The sequence below is a fragment of the Motacilla alba genome, chromosome 1A (assembly GCF_015832195.1).
Source record: "Motacilla alba alba isolate MOTALB_02 chromosome 1A, Motacilla_alba_V1.0_pri, whole genome shotgun sequence".
NCBI classification, from domain to species: domain Eukaryota; kingdom Metazoa; phylum Chordata; class Aves; order Passeriformes; family Motacillidae; genus Motacilla; species Motacilla alba.
Window position 1 is genome coordinate 1,519,535 of NC_052031.1, and position 23,800 is coordinate 1,543,334.

A 23,800-nucleotide genomic window follows, 5' to 3' on the forward strand; every position below is an offset into this window, starting at 1 on the left:
CTCAAGCAGGGAAACCCCTGGAAAATGGAAATTTTGGGAAAGTTCTTCCGGGATTTGTTTGCCCAATCCCAGGCGAAGCTTTGGGAGAGGATGGGAAGGACGAGGTGTGGGATGAGGGGGAAAAGCTGCAATTCCCTAAAACTCCAGCAGGATTAACTGGGATCATCCCAAAAAAGCACCCAGGTGGGGAAAATTCCCAGTTTGGGCTCCCAGCACCAGACTGGTCCCAGTGAGCCTGGAGGCGAAACTCCTGGAATCCCCCAAGGCTTGGGAGCAGAAGGGGATTGGGATGGAGATTTGGGATTAGGGATGGGGAGGGAGATTTGGGAACAAGGATGGAGATTTGGGACCAGGGATGGGATAGAAATTTGGGAACAAGGATGGAGATTTGGGAACAGGGACAGGGATGGAGATTTGGGAAAAGGGATGGGATGGAGATTTGGGAAAAGGGATGGGGATGGAGATTTGGGAACAGGGATGGGGATGGAGATTTGGGAATGGGGAATGAGATTTGGGAATGGGGATGGAGATTTGGGAACAGGGATGGGATGGAGATTTGGGAATGGGGAATGAGATTTGGGAATGGGGATGGAGATTTGGGAACAGGGATGGGATGGAGATTTGGGAATGGGGATGGAGATGATTTGGGAACAGGGATTTTCCCCTGCAATCCAAGGAAGATCTCAGGTCCCTCCATAGGCTCCCACCATGGATTTGCGGCTGGGTGGAATTCTCCTGGGGGATCCAGGACCAAGTTATCCAAAATTCCTTTCTGAAACTTCCTTGGAAAAGCCATTTCTGAGCTGGAGGGGAGCAGTTATCCCTGGGAATGGGGCAAATCCTGCTAAACGTGGGGAAAATCCCTGGAGAAACCCCTGGAGTCAGCAGAGAGCCGGGATGGGCTCTGATTCCGGGTGGGGAGATGTTCCCACCCCCGGCCTGGAGAGAAGGAGCCGGAATTGTGGGAATTCCTGGATGAGGATCCAGGATCTGAGCTGGGAATGGTGGGAGCTTCCCTTTGCCTCCAAACCTTGGGAATTCTGCCCAGTCAGGATCCTCCTCTGCAGCAATTCCTTCCTTTCCCACCTCAACTCGGAGCTTCCACCTCCTGGAGCGAGGTTTTGGTTTCCCTCCTTCCCTGAGGCCTGGAAGGGAATTTTTTTTCTCCCAATGTTGGGAATTTTGGAGCTGTTTCTGGGAAAGAAAACTCCCAGGTGACTCCAACACGAGGAGCTGGGTGGGAAAATCCACGCGAGGGATTTTTCCAAGGAAAAGGATCAGGGCACAGGACTGAGAGACTTTCCCACCTCTGGATCCCATCCTGGGCTGTTTTCCTGAGTTTTATTCCCCCCACAAATTTATTTTCCCCACAAAATCTTTACTGGGGAGGGAAAATGCCCTTGGAGGAGGCAAATCCACACTCCGGACATGCAATTTTCCGTGTTTCAGACATGGAATTTTCACGGTGGTTTTATGAAGGAAAAACAGGGAAGAGAAGGCAGAAAAAAGGAAGGAATTTCCCGGTTCATCCCTTGAAAAGCAAATCCGACTTTTTTGGCCGCCGTGGTTTGGAATTCCTCCCCCCGGGAGGAGAATTTGCTGCAGGAAAATTGTGTTTCCAAGGGAAAATTCCACCCAAATATCCCTAGGGAAGGAGCGAGCTGAGCCAGGAACATCTGAGGGCACCCACAGGACCTGGAGGCCTCAAACTTCCCAAAAGTTTCCCTGAAAAAGTCCCGAGTTGATGAAAAATGCAGGAAGCGAGGAGCAGTCCCACACATCCCTGGGATTCCACCTCTCCTCACCTTTCCCCGGAGCTGAATTTCCTGGAGTGAATCATTGCTCAGAGCTCATTCAAGTTTCATCTCCACAAGCCGCGGAAAATCAGGGATTTGGGCTCATTCCACCCCAGGAACTTCGAAAAGTAAAAGAAATCCCAAATCCCAGAAGTTTTGCCCGGCCCAGGAGATCCCATTTGGTGCTTCCAGCACCAGAATTCCGTGGAGGAGTCGGACATGGACGCGTTGAGAGGCAAAAAGGATTTTTCTGCTCGGCTTTGTCCCTTTTTTCCCAATTTTTAGGGCTCAATTTGTGTTTTCCAGGCTGTGGAAGGAGGAGAATTTCCCTAAAATCCCACAGCAAACCCTCCCTGTGCCACGAGGCTGATTTAGGGGATTTTATGGGATTTCTCTTCCATCTAACCCCATTTTGGGGGTGGTTTTCCCTCCTTCCAGCAGCTCAAATCCATAAAGTTTTCCCAAATGTTGGAAATCTCCATCCAATGGGAAGAGAAGAGCTGGGAATACAAAATTTAGAACGATTATTTTGCCTTTTTTGCACTTTTTTCCCCCACCTTTTCCAAGGGGATTCCCATCCCCGGATTTCCTCAAAGCTCTTCGTGTTTCATCTTCCTGAGAATGAATTAAATTAAATTAATCAATTCAATTAATTCAATTAATTAAAGCCTGGAGCTTTGGATGCCAACGGAATGTCAGGAAAGCTCCTTGGGATGAACTGGATTTGGGGCTATTTTGGAAATTCCCAAAAATCACTTGGGCCAAACCCAAAAATTCAACTCCAGCAGCAGCTCCTGGGCATGGAATTAAATTTGGGATTAAATTTGGAATTAAATTTGGGATTAAATTTGGGATTAAATTTGGAATTAAATTTGGGATTAAATTTGGGATTAAACTTGGATTTTGCTGCTTTCCCTCCGAAGGAAGATGAAGAAAAAAAGCGGTGGAAGAGGAAAAATCATCCCAAATCCTCCAGATTTTCCCGGAATGTTTTTATTTCTTCCCTTCTGTTGCAATTCCTGCCCCTTTTCCCAAGGGATTTTTGCATCTCCCTGGCCACGTGGGCAGCACAGACAAAAAAAAAAATCCAGGAATTTGTGAAGGGAGCCTGGATCCTCACTCAGATTCCAGGATTTTTCCCTGATTTTCTGTGTCCCAACGGAAAATCCACTTTTATCCCAAGGATCTGAGTCTTGGAGCTGCTCCTGCTTTTTCCTGCACCCAGAACCAGGGTCTGATCCCACTGCCGAGGCTGCAGCGGCTGGAAAAGCCTGGAAAAGCTCAGGGAATGTTTCATTCCCTCCAGGTGGGTTTTAGTGCCTTTCCAGGATTATTTTTTTGGGATTTTCCGGGTGGTTTCAGGTGCCAAACGGAGCAGGACAAACAGCCCAGGGCGGGATTTCTCCTTGGATTTCCAGGGGCAAATCCATCCTGATTTTTCCCCCTTTCCTGCCTGGCACTGAAGGTTTTCCAAGATTTTCCAAGGATTTTTTTGCCTTCCCAGGGCAAAAAAATGGATTATGGATGGGGATGTGGGAACAGGGATGGGGATTTGGGAACGGGGATGGGGATTTGGGATTATGGATGGGAATGAGGATGTGGGAACAGGGATGGGGATGTGGGATTTGGGATGAGGGGTGGGGATTTGGGATGAGGGATGGGGATTTGGGAACAGGGGTGGGGATTTGGGATTTGAGAATGGGGATGGGGATTGGGGAACAGGGGTGGGGATTGGGAATAGGGGTGGGGATTTGGGATTTGGGAACAGGGATGGGGATTTGGGATTAGGGATGGGAATGTGGGAACAGGGATGGGGGGATGGGGATTTGGGAATGGGGATTTGGGATTTGGGAACAGGGATGGGGATTTGGGATTTGGGAACAGGGATGGGGATTTGGGATTAGGGATGGGGATGGGGATTTGGGAACAGGGATGGGGATTTGGGAACAGGGACAGGGATTTCACCCTGAAAGGACTGTGGATGGCAGGAAAAGCTCCCAGAGAGGATGGAGGGAGTCACAGAGGCTTTTCCAAGATTTAGGCCAGGTTGGATGGGGCTTGGAACAACCTGGGATCATGGGAGGTGTCCCTGGCCATGGGATGAGCTTTAGGATCCTTTCCAACCAAACCATTCCGGGATTAAATCCAGCCCTCCATTAACAGCACCTTTAATTGCTCCCACTGTAAAAATCCATAATTAACGAGCCCAGTTCCAGCTGGGAACACCACCAGGGATTTCCCGGGCTGCTTTTCCAGCTGGCAGGATTTTGTCGGCCCCTTCCCGACGGATCGGATCCAATCCTCCGGCACATCCAGAGGGTGCTGGCTGCGGCTCAGCCGTGGCCATTTCAGGGCTGGCTCGTTTTCCAATTACCAAATTATCTCGAGCCGCCTCTCCTCCCTCTCCATCCCTTTTCCTTTGTCGGGGTTGCTTAGGAACTGCCGCGGACATCGGAGCCTGCGGCCGGGAGATTTCAAGATTTTCTGGCTGGATGCAGGAATCCATATTCCAATGTCCAATATTCCCAGGAATCCCCTCCTGGAAAGGCTCCTAAATCCATGGATTTGCATCCCCGAGCCACAAATCCCGTTCCAAAGCCCCTCTTTACTTCCAGATTCCGTGAGGGTTTGTGAGCTGGCGTGCGGTGCTTTAAATCCCAGATTTCCACTGCTCGGCTTGGCTTTTCCCAAGGCCTTTCTCCAAAGGATGTTCAGGAATTTTCTCCTTCGGAGCCTGGAAAGCCACTGGAAAGCCTAAAACCTCTCCCTGGACTCCTGCCCTGAGATAATTTCAAGGAACTCGATTAGGCTGCCCTGACATTTCCAGGGAAATGCCGGGGCTCCATTCCCGGAATGCTGAGGCCCTGCCAAAGCCTGGATGGCAAATCCATAGGGAACATTTGATTAATCCAGGGAGGATTAAAAAAGAAAATTCCAGTTGAGCTCTGATGGGAATTTGAGCTGGGTTCAATCCACTGAGCTCGACTTTAGGCCTGCCTAAATATTGGCTTTCGCTTCCCGGCTCTTCCAAACCTGGATTAAATCCCTTGGATCCCTCAGGAATTTGGATTTTGGAGGAGGGTTTTGAGCCAAATCATTCCCTTGGGAGGCTCTTCCCAACTCCTTTGGATGCTCCAGGAGGCCAAATCCTTCTCCAGCCTTGGATTTGGGATTTGGAGCCAAAAGCTGCCGAGAAATTCCAAAGCCAGGGAGGTGAGGTCTGATTTTTAGGGGTGGCACTGGGCTGGAAAGGGAAAATTAAGGGATTGGCCAAAAAAATCTGGGAATAACAACACAGGGAGGGAATTTCCTCAGGCTCCAAAATCCCACAGGTCCACTCCTCCCCTCCTGCTGCTTCCACCCATGTGGATTCCCAGCTCTGAAAAGGATTTCCATGGAATTTCTGCTTCTCCTCAGCTCAGTGAGAACTTCCCACAACTTTTGGCTCCAAATCCCAAATCCTAAAGGCTGGAGAAGGATTTGGCCTCCTGGTCCTGGAGCATCTAAAGGAGTTGGGAAGAACCTCCAAGTCTCCGTTTCCCTGATCATTTTTGCCCGTTTAATTTGGGAATGAGATTATTTCCTGATTATTTCAATTCCTTTATTTTCCCCTGGATGGTCTCAGCTCCCTTGGGGCTGGAATTTCGCTCATTCCATATTTCCCGGGACGTTGAATTCCAGAGGCTGCAGCATGCCAAGATCAGCATCCTTCAGCATTCCTGGGTATATTCACACAGGCAAACCAGGAAAACGGGAAAATGTGGGAATGGTCCCCAGAATTCCACTTGTTCCCAAGCCCTGTGGGAAAGCCCAATCCCTCCCTTCTGGGTGATGCCGCTTTTCCCACTGGGAATGCTTTGTTTCTTCTCCCAGGGAATATTTTTCTGGAATGTTTTTCCTGCCCAAGGACCATTCAGGACGGACCAGGATTTCAGGAGGAGAGGCTGGAATTGTCACTCTGGAAAGGGCTCCTTGCCCAGGCTTACAAAATTCCACGTTTTTCATTTTTTTGGGGGGGGAGGAAAAGGAAGAAAAGTCCCCAGATCTCTGCTCCTCCTTCCTCGGTGCCTGGGACACTGTGGGGGAGGAAAATCCTGGGATTTTGGGAGTGAGGAGAATCCTTTTCCTACTTGTGCTACCAGCAGCAAAGGGCCAACCCCGAATTCCGGGAAATCTGAAATCTGGGAACGCTGAAACCTTGGGAATCTGAGCTCAGTTTTACCAAATTACAGGGAAAACTTTTAATAAATCCATGTTTTCCCATTGGAAATCCTGTAACCTTTCCCAGGGATTGTCCCATGGAGCAGGACCCCTCTCAGCTGTGTCCGTATCTCCATGGGACCAAAATCCCAGGACTTGGAATCCCTCTTACTGGATTTCCACACCTCTCCTCAGATTTCCACAAGTTGCAGCTCCAGGCTCCTCAAGGAATTGGAAGTGGCATTTTTTAGGGAGAAGCCTAGCTTGGATCCCTGTTTTTTTCTTGGAGATTTTGGGATGGCTCCTTTTAACCTGCCCAGGAAGTTCCCAAGTGGAGGAGGAGGAATTCCTGAAGGCCCCAGGGAATTCCCAAGTGGAGGAGAAGGTGAGAATTCCTAAAGGTCCCAGGGAATTTAGGGTCAGGCCAAAAGGGATGGGGCTTCACCTGATCCAGCTGGAAAAACAGATATTCCCACATTTCTTCGCCCTTCCCAAGATTTCCCTCTTCCAGGCAAATGATCCAGAATTCCACAGCATTGAGACATTTTTATTTTACAAAAATAAAACTCGGGAATTTGTGCCACCTGGTTTGGCTCAGGAATTCTGCTCTTCCCATCCTCCTTTTCCTGAGCATCCAGAGGTTTCCCTCTCCTCATCCCATAATGTCCATAATTCCAGTTTTCCGACATCTTTTTTTCCAACGTCTTGGTGTTTGTTTTCCTTGTCCATCCCGGAGGTGTCGGAATGACTCCTCCCAATCCCGTTGGATTTGACTGAAGCATTTGGAGCTGCTCATCTCCCTCTGCCTGGTTTGGGAAAAAGAGGGAAGAGGAAACAATGGGAATGCTGGCTGCAGTTTGGGCTCCCTCTTGGAATTCCCAAGCTCGCAGCAGCTCGGGAGGTCCCTGACAGCACGGGATTGTCCCATCCCACATCCACAAAAAGCAAATATCCCAATCCTGGCTGGATCCTGCCTCTGTTTAGGATCCAGCCAGGAAAAATGGGCACATGGAGGACTCAGGGATCTTGGATTGGGATTAATCCCATTCCCAGTGTTTTTTTTTCTTCCCACAAACCATGCTAGAGGTACCTTCAGATGCGTTGTGAAGTTCCCTGGAAAAAAATTGGGCAGGAGAAGCTTCAGTCATTTCCTGGTGCTGCTGGGCCTGGATTTGGAGTGATTCCCAAAATTACGGATCTGAGCCTTTAATTCCTCTCTCTTTTTTAAGTTTCCCTCAAGCCCAGAGCAGATGAACCTCACCAGGGATTTTTTAATGGATTGTGGAGAATTCATGGATTTTTTTTCCCCAAAGGTCTCCAGGCAGAGGGAACTCCCAGAGAGGAATATTTTCCTTGGAAGGCTGGGATCAGTCACAGCTCCTGCCCTGCTCGGAGCAGGGTTTGCATTCCTGCCCGGCCCCATGTTCCCTGGGATGACCTGGAGATGAGGGAAAATCCACACAAATGGATCCCAAAACCCCTGGATCTGGCAACGGAAGCCAAGCTGTGCTTCCAGGAGATTTTCCCACTGAACCCCTGGATGAGGTGAGACCCCAACCCTGGGCTGTTAATCCAGACCCAAGCTGGTCCAGGTTGGACTTCAGGCTCTGCCTGGAGGCTGGAGATGCCAGAGTGTGCTTGGATGGAACATTCCAGGGTTCTGAGGGCACAAATCCCCAGATTCCTGCTAAATTTCAGTCCTTGGAAAGCACAAAAGACATCCAAAACACCAGGACCTGGTGTCCAGGTGGATCCATCCTGGTGTCCAGCCATCCATGCCCATCCCACCCGTGGAATTAGCCCAGGGGAGATGTCCAGGAGCTCCTGGAATGATCTGGGAACGGGAAGGGAACAAACCCCTGCAACTTCCCGCAACTTCCACCTTAAGGAAGTGGCAGTGGGCAAATCCTGGATGGGCTTTCCTGCTCCTGGCTGGAGGAGGAGGGAATGTGCAGGGCCCAGCCTCACCTGGGGAGCTCTGGCAGCGGCGCTCGCATTCCCGCCGGGATGGGAAGCGGTTGCTGTTCCCTCGGCAGCCCCCGAACAGGAAGGGCCGGCAGGAGCTGGTGGGGCCGTGGAAGTACCAGAGCAGGGAATGGTGCTGGCAGGAGCCCTCATCCATGGGCTGCAGGCACCGGGCTGCAGGAAAACACCCCACAATTCCCATGGGTTGGATCCGGGTGGGAAAACACCCCACAATTCCCCAGGGGTTGGATCCAGGTGGGAAAACACCCCACAATTCCCCATGTGTTGGATTCTCTCTGGGAAACATCCCACAACCATCCTGGGGTTGGATCTAGGTGGGAAAATGTCCCCACACCACCCCCAAGGGTTGGATTCTCTCTGGGAAACACCCTACAACCATCCAGGGGTTGGATCCAGGTGGAAAAACACCCCGACAACCATCCAGGGGTTGGATCCACTCTGGAAAACATCCCACAACCATCCAGAGGCTGGATTCAGGAGGGAAAAGGCCACACTTTGGAAAATATCCCCATAACCATCCATGGGTTGGATTTGCTCTGGAAAACACCCCACACCCATCCCTGGGCTGGATCCCAGAGTGGACAAAGGAGGGAATCCAGCACTGGATTCCCAGAGTGGAAAAATGGGGATATCCAGGAGTGGATTCCCAGAGTGGACAAAGGAGGGAATCCAGCACTGGATTTCCATAGTGGAAAAATGGGGATGTCCAGGAGTGGAATCCCATATCAAACAAAAGAGGGAATCCGAGTGGATTCCCAGATTGGACAAAGGAGACAGGGGACAAAGGGGGACATCCAGCAGTGGATTCCCAGCGTGGGATGAGCTCTGCGCTGCTCCATCCTCCATCCCTGTGATTCCACCCATGGTGGCCCCTGACCTTTCCAAAGGGATGGTTAAACCCTGGATTCCGGGTGGGATATTTTCACAGGAATGTTTGTGTTCAGGGAATTCCAGGAGGATCCTCCTGGCGTGTTTTTTCTGGATCAAAACCCCCTCCACCTCAGCACCCCTGGGGCAAACCCAGCTGCTTTAAGCCAAGCCCAAACTGAGCTTTAACCTCGTGTAATTCCTTCAGTGCCACATCCCTTGATCCCAAGGCCGAGCAGCCCTTCCCACCGGGGAAGTGACTTCCTAAAATGCCACTTAATTCCCAGCTTTTCACCTGGTAATTGGCTGTCGGCTTCTCCCCGCGAGGCTCCCGTCATCTGCTGCGCCGGGGCTGGAGGGGGGAAAAAAAAACCCAAGGAAACCACACGGAATGAGGGCGTGCAAACAAATTATCCCTCATTTAAATAAAGATCCTCGGAGCCTTCCGTGGCTAACGAGTTCTCCTAATAAATGTCACGGAGCAACCGGCCACGGGCAGCGAGGAACCGGCGGCAATAAAACCCTTAATGGTGTTAAACAGCTCCGTGGGAAAGGTTGGGCGTTCGTCAGAGAAAATGGAAGTGTTGGTGGTTGTTTGCCGGAGATAAATGTCAGGCTGGAGTTCGGGAGGCTCGGAAAAGCCGGGAGCGATTGGAATCTGGCGGCAATAACGCTCCGGCTGCAGAATCCTGTTAACGTTCGGAGCCGCTCCGCGCTCGTCACTTAGCAGAGGGATTTATGAGCCCTCCTGCCTCAGCCCCGGCTCTTAATGGGATTGTTGGCTGCTGCCATGATTCGATAACACCTGGAATGTCCCATCCATCTGATCCCGAGCGCTGCCGCGGTATAAATCGAGTTTGGATCCAGATGGGAGACTCTGACGTCCGGCACAGACGTCGGGAGCGCGCCTGGAGTGGGGTGGGAGGGAAGCAGGGATTGCTGGGGTTTGGTTCTAGGCTTGGCTGGATTTTTGGGATGTGTTCATTCCTTACATGGGGCCTTACATCATCGACAGGTTTGACTTAAAACCCTTCCCAAAGCTCTCCATCCTGGGGAACCATGGAATCGTGGAGCTTGGAATTGGATGGTCCTTAAGGCCCCTTCCAACCCAAACTGTTCCATGTCCCACATTGGAAAGGGGGCTGTAAAAACCCCGGAATCCAAATCTCTGTTGGACCCCTTGGCCTGGAATTGGATGATTTTTAAGGCCCCTTCCATCCCAAACAATTCCATGTCTCAAACTGGAAAGGATCCATAAAGACCATTGAGTCCAGCTTTCTGTTGGAATCCCTGGCCTGGAATTGGATTATTTTTAAGGCCTCTCCCATCCCAAACCATTCCATGTCCCAAACTGGAAAGAGGCCTGTAAAAACCCTGGAACCCAAACCTCTGTTGGACTCCCTGGCCTGGATTTGGATGATTTTTAAGGCCCCTTCCATTCCAAACCATTCCACGTCCCAAATTAAAAGGTGTTGGAAGGATCATGGAGCCCAACTCCCTCTTAGATTGGAATTTGGAGCATTGAGATCTCCCCAGAGGAAATTTTTGGGGTGACCAAGAGGATTTAATGACAGTGTTTGATCACGTTTCGTTAAACCCCAAACCCCCAGGCTGGAAAACCATTCCACTGCTCCATCCCCCTAATTTGGAAGAAATCCCCCAAGAACATCAGATCTGCATCCCATAATAAACCCCCACACCTGTGAACTGCAGGACAACACTGCAGCTGATTTTGGGGTGCAAGGGTGACAACATGGGGTGCCTTGCTCAGTGCAATGGGAATTTTGATTTATTTGGAATTTTGATTTTATTTTATTTGGAGTGGCATTTATTTGCAATGGGAATTTTGATTTATTTGGAGTTTATTTGCAATGGGAATTTTGATTTATTTGGAGTTATCTCTCCGGCTGTGCCATCCATTGTGCCCAACCCTCCTCCTCCTCCTCCTGGTGACAAAATCTGAGCATCTTCATCTGCTGAATTACAGGAGATGATCCCAAACTCTCCCTCCTTTTTAATCCTGTCCCGAAGTTTGGATTTTGAGCTCCAAGTAGGAGGATTCCTGCCACAAATTACCCCGCAATCCCTCAGTTTCCCCCTGTCCTGTTTTCCCTCTGTCCCGCCAATCCAGATGGAAATCCAAGCCCTGGTGAGGAGATCAGGAGGTCCATGGGTGGCTCTTGTCCTGCTCTAGGAGCAGATCTGGCTCTCCCAGGGCACTTCCCTCTTGGAAAACACAAACAGGCACAGATCCAGTTGTTTTTCCACGAGGAAAAGCTCATGGAAAACATGTTTTTCCATGTTTTTAAGCCGTGGTTTTATCCTTTATTACAAAGTTCATGAGAGCCTGGATGGAAATAGTCTGGGATGAGTGTTTGGTCTCAGAGATGCCATCTCTGCCTGGATGGAAGTTTTACTGGGAAAAATGGGACAAAATCAGCCTGGAAATGGCTGCCTCCTCCCAGCTTTTTAAAAGGAACCCTTTGGAAGGCTGGGATCACCACTGATCCCATGAATATTTAGGTTTTCCTCACCTTCCAGGGGCATCAGCTCGTGTCATCTCCAAGAGCGTGGGAGCCCTGACTGGGAATCCCATCCCTGCCTCATTCCTGCCCAATCCCAGGGAAGAGGATTCATCACGGAACGCTCCAGAGGATTCCATGGTTGGAAAGATGGGAAGGAGGAAGCTGAACTCACCTGCAAGGAGAGCAGGTGGCTCCATGAAGGGCTCCACCGTGGTCTTGCTGTGAGTTGTGCCAAACTCTTCTTCCCAATTTCCACCATTCCTGACATAATCCCGAGGCTGGGAATGCCCTTGGAGCCGCCTGTGGACTTCATCCACCTCCAGACCTGTGGAGTGAGGGTCACTGAGGATGAATCCAATGCTTTGGGGTGGGCAGATCAGCTCTCCAGGCTCCGTGGACCATTGGATTTGAGGATTCCATGAGTCCTGGAGCACATCCTGGGGAATGGTTTGGGGTGCTGGAGTAACCCTGGAATTTTGTGGGCAGGGATTGGGATTTCTGTGGGCTCAGCTTTAAAAACTGGGAGTCAGGAAGGGATTTGAGCACGTCCTGGAGGAGAGGGTGAAAACAGGAGACTTCCAGGAGTCCCTCTGATCCCTCAGATTCCTCTCAGGAAGACCCATCCCCCTCAAACCAGGATCCAAAAGCCGTTGGTGATCCAACATTTCCTGCACTAAATCCCAGAAAAAAACACATTTATTCCTAAAAACAACTTTTCACTTGCAGTTTGGGGCTGGTTTGGGCAAGGAGAAGATCCTTTCCTGCATGAATTCCCAGCCTTACCCTTTTCCATGGACATCCTTCCCAACTCACCTCCACAACCTGCAGACAGAACAGACAGGGAAGACTTTGTTTGCTACTTTTTCCCCAACTTAAATAAGATTTTTCCAAGGAAATAATTATTTTTATGGATTATTTTTCACCCATTCCCCCCTCTTTTCAAGGACCCAAATGCTTCCTAACAACTCCAGTGGTGGTGAACCTAAAAATCTTCCACATCCTTAGGGAAAACCCTGGGAATGGGGCAGGAAGGTTCTGCTGGATCTCAAAGAAATGGATTTCTTCAGGGCAAGGAAAAAAAGACCCCAAAAACTTTCAATGTTGGGGTTCTGGGATAAAACCATCCCCAAATTTGGCTGTTGTGGTTTTTTTTTGAATTTTTGTTGTTTTTTGTTTGTTTTTTGTTTGTTTTGGGGGGGGGGTTGTGTTTTTTTTGTTTTGTTTTGCTTTGTTTTGTGGTGCTGGTGGCAGTTGTTCCCTGTGGGAGCAAAAATTCTGTGTGCCAAGGAATGCCACAAAAAACTGTGGATTGAAAGGTCCAGTGAGCTCCAAGTGACCCAGCACCTTCCCAATTCACGAGGAAATGGGGGAAAGACTTGCTGACAAAACCAAATGGGAAGGGGTGGGGGGGTTAAGGTATAAAAATGGAGAGTTTCAGGAGGTCAGGAATCTGCAGGGCCCGGAATTCCACACTCCTGGAGAGGGGCCCCAGCTCCACCTGCTGCTGACGGTGACATTTGGGCGCGTGCTGGCACGGAAATGGCTCCAATTTAGCTGCTGGCAGGGTCACCACGGGGCCAACTCACCACAAATCCCTCTCATTTCGCTCCTCAGCACTTCCTTCACCTCTTCCTCCTGTGCCAGAGTGGGAAAAAACAGAATTTAGGGATGAATTCCAATCCTGGCACCATCTTCCTGCTTGTCCCACCGAGGTGGAGCCACTTTGTTTGGGGTGCAATGAGAGGGGAGATTTGGTGCCATGGGGAGCTCAGTTCAAGATTTGTGGCTCATTCCCTTCAGAAATTCCCGGTTTTCCTGCAGCTCCTTTGGCCATGAGGAATGGGACCCCAACCCATGCCACCCCTCAAACCTGGGCTGGCTTTCCAAGGAGTGTCCCCACCCTCCTGGCATTGTCCCACCGAGGTGGAGCCACCTCATTTGGGGTGTAACGAGATCGGAGATTTGGTGCCATGGGGAGCTCAGTTCAAGGTTTGTGGCTCATTCCCTTCGGAAATTCCTGGTTTTCCTGCACCCAGTTCCTCTGGCCACAGGGACTGGGATCCCAACCCCTGTCACCTCTCAAACCTGGGCTGGCTTTCCAAGGAGCGGATGATTTTTAAGGTCCCTTCCATCCCAAACCATTCCATGTCCCAAACTGGAAGGGATCAATGAAGACCATCGAGTCCAGCTCTCTGCTGGAATCCCTGCCTTGGAATTGGATGATTTTTAAGGCCTCTTCCATCCCAAACCATTCCATGTCCCAAACTGGAAGGGTCTCTAAAAACCCTTGTCACCCGTCAACCCATGTCACCCACAAACCTGGCTTTCCAAGGAGTGTCCCCACCCTCCTGGCATTGTCCCTGAAGCCACCATCTCCCAAACTTCCCTGAGCTCTGAAAAGCCACGGAGCCACCCGCATCCAAATTATCCTCCAGGGTTGCCCCTTGGGAATGGGCTGTGCAACCATATTTGCTCATTTGGAGCTGCACCTCCTCCTGCTTTCTCTGCCTCTTTCCCAGCCAACACCATTCCCCATGGAATGAGACTTCCAGTCTCATGGATTTGGAGCCCCATCCTTCATCCTTGGGACAGCCAACAGCCACCGATCCCATTGGGAATCTTCCCTGTGCGATGGTCAATGTCCTGCTGGACTTCCTGGGGTCATCACCTCTTATCCTTCTTGGGATTCCAAATTTTGGGGCATTTTCCCATGTAGGGAGCTGGAATTTTCAGCAGCCCAAATGTAGGAGATCCTTTCCCACAGCCCCCCCTGCTAAAATTAATCCCGCTTGGAAAATCAATCCACACCCTGGGAAAATGGAAATATTGTCTCGTGTCAGTCAAATGGCACAAAATCCGGGATGAAGGGATGTGGAGGGAACTGCACCAGGAATTTTGTCCTGATCCACACGGCTCAACCCCTCCTTCTTCCTCAGGATTTGGAAGCCCAGGGCAGCAGCTTTTCCCCAAAGGCTTTGAAAATGGGGCACATTTCCCTCTCCTGCTTTTCCTTTGGCTTGGATCAGCCCTGGAGCACCGATCCTGTCAGACAACCAGGAGCTGGGAATCACGGCAAAGATGGGGAGGGAAAATCTGCCTGGCGCTTTAGGCTTGGCTTTGTAGAGCCCAGCTCTGCTCCCACCCCGCTCTGCTGTCCCTGGGTAGCACCAACAGCCTCATTTCCCAGATATTCTCGGAGCGAATCCATTTCTCAGCATTTCCCTCCTCCCCTCGGCCTCTTAGGGCCTCTTTGGCCGATTTTCTCCATTTTCCCCCCGAAATGGGAAAGGATCTTGGCAGAAAGCACTCACAGAAAGGCCCGGATCTCCCTTGGCTCCTTTCTGCCCGGTGGGACCATTTTCCCCCTGTAAAAAACACTTGGATCATTACCACATCTCCGGAGATTGTCCGTGAAATGCTCTGGGGATAAGTGCTCCTTAGGGATGATAGCTCGGAAGGGAGATGGCTAAAAAGCCTCATGTGTTTTCCTATAAATTTTAGGGATATCTGTGAGTTGCTCAGTGGGCTGACAGGAACAGCCTCACCCATGCGTCCATCAGATCATCACAGATTTTTTTTGGGAGCACTGCTCCATCACAACAACATTCATTAAAAACGGGAGCTGAGAGACAGCGGCTCCTTCCCGAGCCTCAGCATCCTGATCCCGGGATAATTAACAACTTGATGTCCTGATCACTTGCAATTATCTCTCCATGGGGAGGGAAAATCTCCGGAGGGAAAGGAGCTGGGAGATGGAATCCATGGATCAAGTCAGGTTTATTTTCCAGCTGGAAGAGGGGGATACATGGAGGGGGTCTGGCCCGCACAGAATCTTTGGGAATCAGCTCAAGCAGAAGATTTGAAGCTGGAGCTGCAATTCCAGTGCTGGAAAGATGGAAAAACCAGGAGATGTTGAGCTTTGTCAACAAGGGATAAAAACACCCTGACAAATTTTCTGCTCAGGACTGCTGGAAACTGGATTTGTGGATTAAGGGTACTTCAAAATATTAAAGGACAAGGAGCACAAGAAGGATGATCCCAATTAAAGCTGGAGGGATCATTTTTCTCAATCCATGCTCACTTCCAGTGCCAGGAAAAATCACATTATCCACCAGCAGCACATGCAGTTAAAGCAGTGCCACTCCTGACCCTAAAATCCCTTGGGACACTGGGGTTTGCAGGGTGTGGGGAGTGACCCCCAACAGGTTGGGGTTGGGATCCAAAGCTCCTGTTGGAATTCTCTGCCGAGCATTAACTGCATGTTAATTACCCTGCACTGATTATCGGTTCGTTCCTGCTCTGCCTCGGGGATGTGCTGATCCAAAGTTTGATGTTTCCCCAAAGGAATCTTCCCCCCAGCTGGAGACACCTCCAGGCAGGAATTTGGGCAGCACTGCCCGTGTCCAATGCCTGGAATTTGGGATTCCGATGGCTCTGCTCTTGTTGGAAAATCTGGAGAGCTGAGAAATGAAGCCTGGAAGATCCAAGGTTCATCCAACCCCAGTTTGGAATTTTGGGAACCCCACTGGACCCTTCCCATACTGACCACTTCTCCTTTTGGCCCATCCATGCCTGGGGGTCCCTGGAGGCAGAGCTGGGATCTTCCTCTTTTCCCTGGAGGACCCTGGGGAGGAAAAGGAGAGTTCTGTCAGCACTTCCAGAGATATCCCACATTTTTTTGGGATTTTCCCCCTAAAACCCAGCCTGGGATGGGAATCTGCTCTGGAATTTTTTTCCCCCTCCACAAGCCGTTCCCGGAGCTTCTCCTTTAATTCCAGGAGAAGACAGGGAGCGGTGTGGGCGGAAAGAGTGGCACCTCACAGCCTCTCTTTAATCAGTGTCCAAAAAAAAAGGCATTTATTATCCCAGACAGGCTTTTCTGGGCCTGCTAATAACATCAAAAATTCCAGCCTTTTTAAATATCCATGAGGGAATCTTGTACTTTCGGCTCCCTCCTCCCTCCTGTGATTCCTTTGATTTATTTTTCATGGCAAGGCACAGCCTGGGGAGCAAGAGAAGGAAGAATAATTTTGTTTCCATGGGCTGGAGCGGGATTTAATCCATATTTTATTGTTCTGGAAGGACCTTTTTCCACCTTCTTCCTATAACCACCCTTCAAAATTCCTTTTAAAGATCCCGGTCAGACTTTCAGCACCTTTATTCAGTGACTTCAAGCTCTTATTTTTAAGGAAGATGCCAATTTCCAGAGGTATTTTCCAGGTAAAATTCAGCTTCCAAAAGGCAAATTAGCAGGGAGAAAATCCAAGTGTCTTTGGGAAAAAAAAAGAAAAAAGGAAGAAATATTTGGGAGTCGTTTTAAAGTTGATTTTGTGATAAAGGAGTTGATTAAGGAGCTCTGGTGCCACAAAAAAAAATTATTGGGAATTTCTGGATGTGGGTTGAGTTCCTTGTTCATCCTTTCTGCCCTGCATCCCTCTTCTTGCCTTAAATCCCTTTTTTATTTTGGGAATTCCATGGGATCACACATTTTTTGTCTTTCTGAAGAGCAGCCTCGTGTTCTGATCAACATCTCCTGTTCCAGAGATTGATATTGTAGTTTTTAATTACATAATTAATTAAAACATTATTTTTCATGTGGGATTTGCCAAAATCCTGCCAAAATTTGATCCTGATGGAGCTGATGGGGTGTAAAAGTTGCCAGAGGATATTGGCTTGGGAAAAAAATTAGGAAGACTCTGCTGGAATGAGGTGGAATAGAGATATTTCAGTGACCCATCCATGTCAGAATTCCTGCAAAGATCTCTAGGACAAGGAGACCAGGAGAGTGGATCTGATGAGATCCAGACTCACTCAGATTTTCCCAGAAAATTGGGAAGATCCAGGAGAGTGGATCTGATGAGATCCAGACTCACTCAGGTTTTCCCAGAAAATTGGGAATTGTCCCAACTTCTGTCCCTCAAAATCCAAATTATTGCTGTTGCTGTCAGGAATCAAGCAGGGCTTAGGGATAAAATTTGGTTTTGAGGTTACTTTATTCCAACTTTTCTTTGATTCTTGGATCTTCCAGGTAATTTTTGTGCTCTTTAATCCAAGCCTGAAACTCTCCCAGCAAAACCACGGAGGGAGTTTTCATTTCCAGCCTTTTTTCACTTTGGAAAGTTATTTATTTCTCAGAGCTGCCTCAAGAAAACTTCCAGGGCAGGGTGATCCTGCTCATTGATGGAATTAACATCTCATTTCCCAGGATTTTTTCCCCCTGCATTTCTAAAGGTGCCCAGCGTGGCTGGAATGCAAAAATATTCATTAAAAACGGGAGCTGAGAGCCAGCGGCTCCTTCCCAAGCCCTGGCATCCTGATCCTGGGATAATGAACCACTTGGTGTCCTGATCACTTGGAATTATCTCTCCATGGAGAGGTCAGATCCTGCCCTGAAGAGACGGGAAAGGAGGGGAGGAAAGGGGAGGGGAAATGTCTGGAGGGAAAGGAAGCGGGAGATGGAATCTGTGGATTGAGATCCTGTGGGAAGAGGGAATGTGGGAGAGCTCGGGACAGGGGGGACATGGGGACACTTCAGGGGTGTTTGGGCACACGAGGGTGTCCAGGAGTGGATCCTGGTAGGGTTTGGGATCTGTGGGATTCCTGTGGGATTCAGGACCCACTGGGGTTCCTGTGGGATTCAGGACCTGCTGGAATTCCTGTGGGATTCAGAATCTGTGGGATTCAGGACCTGTGGAATTCAGGATCTGTGAATCCTGTGGGATTCAGGACCTGCTGGGATCCAGGATCTGCTGGGATTCCTGTGGGATTCAGGACCTGCTGGGATCCAGGATCTGCTGGGATTCCTGTGGGATTCAGAATCTGTGGGATTCAGGACCTGTGGAATTCAGGATCTGTGAATCCTGGGGGATTCAGGACCTGCTGGGATCCAGGATCTGCTGGGATTCCTGTGGGATTCAGAATCTGTGGGATTCAGACCTGTGGAATTCAGGACCTGTGGGTTTCCTGTGGGATTCAGCACCTGTGGGATTCCTATGACATTCAGGGCCCGTGGGATTCCTGTGGGATTCGGGACCTGCTGGGATTCAGCACATGTGGGATTCCTGTGAGATTCAGGATCTGTAGGATTCCTGTGGGATTCAGCACCTGTGGGATTCCTGTGAGATTCAGGACCTGTAGGATTCCTGTGGAATTCAGCACCTGTGGGATTCCTGTGAGATTCAGGACTTGTTGGGATTCAGGACCTGGAGGATTCCTGTGGAATGTAGGACCTGCTGGGAGTCCTGTGGGATTCAGGACCTGTGGGATTCCTGTGGAATTCCTGTGGTATTCAGGACCTGTGGGATTCCTGTGGAATTCCTGTGGTATTCAGGACCTGTGGGATTCCTGTGGGATTCCTGTGGGATTCAGGACCTGCTGGGATTCCTGTGGGACTCCTGTGGGATTCAGGACCTGCTGCTCACCTGTGGGCCTGGCTCTCCCTGTGGCCCTCGAGGTCCAGCTGCTCCAGCCCCTCCAGGCTTCCCAGGCCATCCTGCTTGTCCCTTGAATCCTCCCAGTCCTGGAACTCCCTTGGCTCCCTGGGAATCACAAGGGTTTTAGGGATGGGGCAGCCAAACCTCATCCAAACACTTCCATGGCATTGGGAACACGGGAACACCTCCCACATTCCTTTGGTGAAGGAGCTTTGCTCTTCACCTTTCCTTGTCCGGAAGGTGCTTGGTGACTTGGATTTTCCATCCAACTATTCCCAAGAATTCTGAAATTCCCAGCTCACCTAAACAGAGCCTTTTCATTTGTAACCCTGGGGAAAACGAGGGAAGAGGAAGATCCCAAACCTATAAATTTCATCTTCACCACTGAGCTTTCTCCCGGAGCTGCTGGAACAGAAAATATTCCCATGAAACCCAGCAGAAGGAAAAATCCAACACCCAGCAGTGGTGGAAAACAAATCTGTGGGAGAGGAGAAGGCCAGGAGAGGAAGGGAATGAGAATTCCCTGGGAATGATCTCCAAGCCACCAACCAGAGACTTCAGGAGGTGTTTGACCATCAGGGAATGGGGAACAGATTTGTTATCAATAAAATCCTTTAGGATCCCAAATCCATTGGAGACTGGAATGCAGGAAGGGCCTGAAGGGCTGGCAAATGCCAAGAGATTTGATGGAGGCTGCTGAGATTTTGTTTGGGTTTTTTTTCCTTAAAAATTTACTGTTTTAACAGAAATCCTGATTTTTTTTCCCTTGTGGAAAAGTACAAATTTAGGCGTGGCTTTTTTTTAAGGAATAGAGCAGGAAATTAAGGAATGCCGAGAAGGAAGATTGGTGAGGAGTGATTCAGGTGGGAATTCCTCAAGGAGGTGAGAACAGAACTCGGGATCAGCTTGGAGACCTTTCCCATTTCCCATGCCAAGGTGGCCACAGCCCGATCAACTTCTCCTACCCCAGAGCATCCCAAGGATTTACCCTGGGAATGGTGGTGGAATAACTCTGCCAGTGAACCCCAGCCCCTCTGGATGGCCTCTCCTCACACTAAACTGGCTCCTCCTGGGATTTTATCCATGGACAGAAGGGAATTTAAGAAGACCTCTCTTTCCTGCCCTTTTCCAACTGCATTCCCAACCCTAACGTTCCAGCCAGTTGACATTTCCCCTCTGGAAAGGGCACCAATGATGTGGAAAATGTTAAATTTCGTTAACTGCACCTGATGGATGTGGGATTTATTCCTTGGAAATGGCAGCGTGCTCAGCACCAACCTTTTCTCCTTTCTCCCCAGGAATTCCCCAGGCGCCGTCGCTCCCTGAGGCTCCTGGTTCGCCCTGGAAGGAGCCAAGGTAAAATCATGGCTAACGTGGGCTTGGAAAAGCTGGAATTTTGGGAATTAACTGGTTTTTCCTTGGATTAGAGTTATTTACTGAGTGCCACCTCAGTCTGGGCACTGGTGATATTCCAGGAGAGGAAAAATTCCCATTAAAATGGAAAAGAGCCTGTGGAGCATCAGGACTGGGATGGATGCACTCAGCTGAGGAGGTGAGTAAAGATCCCGGTCCCAATATCCAAGAACCCTCACCCAATCCATGCTGATTTATGGGAACAGATCCAGGAAAACCCAATTCGTGCCCTTTGGAAGAAACGGGCATTTTCCAGAGGTGGATTTGGGAAAGCTTCTGGGAAAACTCTTGTGGGATGACCTTTAATGTCCCTTCCCAAAGCATTCCGTGATTCTGTGATGGTTCAGATCCTCACCTTTGGTCCACGCTGGCCATTCAATCCTGGAATTCCCGGTTTTCCAGGACTGCCAACTTCTCCCTGTGGATGGAAAAGCAGTGGAGGGGCTGTGAGGACAAAGAACCCCCAAAAACATCGGGAAAACTCTGGAAAAGCAAGGAAAGGGATAACCCAGGGATGACACTCTGAGATGAAGTCTCACCTCAGCCCAGAAATTTCAGATCACTAAAATCTGACTAATAAACACGACAAGTTAACGAACTAACACTAATTTAACTCACGACCAAGATAATTGGGAATCCTTAAAACGGGAGATTATCCCAACTCCAAGCTCGCCTGGAGGGAAGTAGGTGGGGAATTCCCCGGATAAAAATTCAGTTACGAAATGGAGCGGGCCTGATGAATCCAAATGTTCATAACAATAATAATAGAAATAATATTAATTAAAAAAATTATTATAACCGCAATAATAACAACAACATTGCCTCTGTCACCAACAGCTCCCATTGCTCTTATCGAGCTTCCCAATCCCTCCATAAAAAGCCCATTAAGGCTCATTAGACGTTGTTTACTGATAAGGAACTAATGGTGATGATAAGAGCCCAGTGCCAATTTAGACCTGAGCCCAGGCTGTTGCTAAGCCACGGATCAGGAGGGATTTGGGCTGGGTTTAGTTTAGTTTTTAACCCTAGATTATCCCACGGTTCCCTGCTCTTCACAGGCCTTCCAGGAGGGCTTTTCCCCCAGAAATGGGGTGGATTCCTCAGGATTCCATGTCATAGATCAGAAGGGATTTGGGCAGGGTTTAGTTTAGTTTTTAACCCTAGATTATCCCAAACTTCCCTGCAAGCCTTAAAATTTCCTTATCCATGATTCCCTGCTCTTCACAGGCCTTCCAGGAGGGCTTTTCCCCCAGAAATAGGGTGGATTCCTCAGGATTCCATGTCATAGATCAGGAGGGATTTGGGCAGGGTTTAGTTTAGTTTTTAACCCTAGATTTTCCTAAAGTTACATGCAAGCCTTAAAACCTCCTGATCCATGATTCCCTGCTCTTCACAGGCCTTCCAGGAGGGCTTTTCCCACAGAAATGGGGTGGATTCCTCAGGATTCCATGCCATGGATCAGGAGGGATTTGGGCAGGGTTTAGTTTAGTTTTTAACCCTAGATTATCTACTTTTTAACCCTAGATTTGGGCTGGGTTTAGTTTACTTTCTAACCCTAGATTATCCCAAAGTTCCCTGCAAGCCTTAAAGCTTCCTGATCCGCGATTCCCTGCTCTTCACAGGCCTTCCAGGAGGGATTTGCTCCAGAAATGGGGTGGATTCCTCAGGATTCCATGCATGAAGCTTTCCTGGGAATGAGTGGAAGCAGTTTTGGGAATGGGGCAGCTGGAGCAGGGTGGGAAGCTGGGCTTGGCTCACCTTGGCACCTTTGGCTCCGGGAGCGCCGATCCGGCCTGGAAGCCCCCGCGAGCCCTGGGAATTAAGGAGATCACAGGGAATGAGGGCAGAGGAGGAATTCTGGGGCTGCTGGAAGCTCCTTCCCCATCTCTGCTCATCCCAGCCTTAATTTCCCAGGATCACAGAGTGGTTGAGGTTGGAAGGACCTCTGGAGAACGTTTCTCCAACTCCCAATCCATGCAGTGCCATCCACAGCTGTTCCACCACAATCCCAGGGGTTGTGGGCGTCTCCAAGGATGGGGATTTCCAGGATCTCATCCATGTCCTACCTTTGTCCCTTTCTGCCCGGTGTCACCAGTGGTCCCAGGGTCGCCTTTCCCTCCCTACATGGAAAAAAAGGACAAAGGAGATGAATTTTCAGGAACAACGAGCCAAAATCCCAACCATGTCCAGAAGTTTTTTGGGAGCCTCCCTGTCGTAGGGAGCTGATCCCAGGAAACCCATGAGGGATTTAGTGAAGGATTCCTTGGTTTCCTGCTCTCCATCAGGCAGAGAGGGACTTGGGATGTGAAGGGATTTGAAATTGGGCGTTGGTAAGAAACAGAGGAAAGCTCAGGCTGGGAAACATGGGAAAAATAAGAAATTTTGGGATATGGACATGCTGGGAACTGGAGGAGGACAGTTCCTAAAAACCAGGGCAGGATGTGCATTGGAGACTTTTCCAGGATTTGGGAAAGACCCTGAGGAAGACCCTGAGGCCTTTAGGGGGTGGGAAGGGAAAGGAATGTGGGATCTGGGAAGGAGGGGACAGGAATGTGGGATTTGGGTAGGAACACACAGGAATGTGGGATTCAGGAAGGCACAGACAGGAATGTGGGGTCCAGGAAGGAGCAGAGAGGAATATGGGATCCAGGAAAGCACCAAAAGGAATGTGGGATCTGTGAAGGAGGAGACAGGAATGTGGGATTTGGGAAGGAGCACACAGGAATGTGGGATTCAGGAAGGCACAGACAGGAATGTGGGATCCAGGAAAGCACAGACAGGACTGTGGGATCCAGGAAGGCACAGACAGGAATGTGGGATCCAGGAAGGCACAGACAGGAATGTGGGATCCTGGAAGGAGCAGGCAGGAATTTGGGATCCAGGAAAGCACAGACAGGAATGTGGGATCCACATTCCAAACAATCCATGTTCCTTCCTGCCACTCACCGGCTTCCCCTTCTGTCCCTGAAGGCCTCTGTCACCTTTGGCTCCCTTGATCCCGTTCTTCCCATCCAGTCCTGCTGCACCCTGTCGGAAAGTTGGGAAAAATTCATTCCAGAGCCTGTCTTTGTCAGGGAAGAGGGTGAGGACAGTCCAGGATGGAATCCCAACTGTAGGATCCCTCAATCCGAGCGCAGAAGCTTCCCCAGGAACAGCCCCAAGGCCTGAGGTTGGGATTTAGCTCCCATTCCTCACCCCGATTCCATGGATTGTAAATCCCTGGCAAATGAAGCCTGGGAGGGGATGAATTTGTAATTCCAGCTGGGGAAATTGTGGCAGCAAAAGGGTCATTCCAGGCAAAGAGATTTGGATGGGGTTGGGAATGGGAAGAGGGATTTAAGGGAGCTGCAAGTTTTTTATCCCATTTTGGAATTTTTTGGCTTCTGGAGCCACATCCAGCCCTGGGAGCTCATTTCATGGAGTCTCCCATTGTTGTGGTAGCAAATAAAGCTGCTAAAAATCCTCTTTTTTTTTATTTTTAAATTTAATTTTTTTTCCCAAGGTTGCCGCAGTCTCTTCATCCATCCTGGCCAATTTTGATGGCATTTTCCAGCACCTGGATGTGAAGGAAAAATTGGAT

The 23,800-nt window shown here is 49.6% G+C and overlaps 1 protein-coding gene across 1 annotated transcript in view; it reads right to left on the minus strand.

Annotated features, from left to right (window-relative positions):
* Window positions 1-6,579: 6,579 nt before the first annotated feature.
* The window catches only part of LOC119708268 (collagen alpha-1(VII) chain-like), an 82,404-nt gene continuing 65,183 nt past the window's right edge, over window positions 6,580-23,800 (minus strand). Inside the window, exons 70-83 of the mRNA XM_038154443.1 lie at window positions 23,167-23,247; window positions 22,287-22,340; window positions 21,979-22,032; window positions 20,576-20,638; window positions 20,086-20,148; window positions 18,796-18,912; window positions 15,921-15,998; window positions 14,686-14,739; window positions 12,961-13,009; window positions 12,158-12,196; window positions 11,547-11,699; window positions 9,145-9,201; window positions 7,965-8,135; window positions 6,580-6,802 (exon numbers count right to left, since the gene is read on the minus strand). Of these exons, the coding sequence (XP_038010371.1) occupies window positions 6,789-6,802; window positions 7,965-8,135; window positions 9,145-9,201; window positions 11,547-11,699; window positions 12,158-12,196; window positions 12,961-13,009; window positions 14,686-14,739; window positions 15,921-15,998; window positions 18,796-18,912; window positions 20,086-20,148; window positions 20,576-20,638; window positions 21,979-22,032; window positions 22,287-22,340; window positions 23,167-23,247 (1,047 nt within the window). The 3' untranslated portion in view covers window positions 6,580-6,788. The remainder of the gene's footprint in view (window positions 6,803-7,964; window positions 8,136-9,144; window positions 9,202-11,546; window positions 11,700-12,157; window positions 12,197-12,960; window positions 13,010-14,685; window positions 14,740-15,920; window positions 15,999-18,795; window positions 18,913-20,085; window positions 20,149-20,575; window positions 20,639-21,978; window positions 22,033-22,286; window positions 22,341-23,166; window positions 23,248-23,800) is intronic.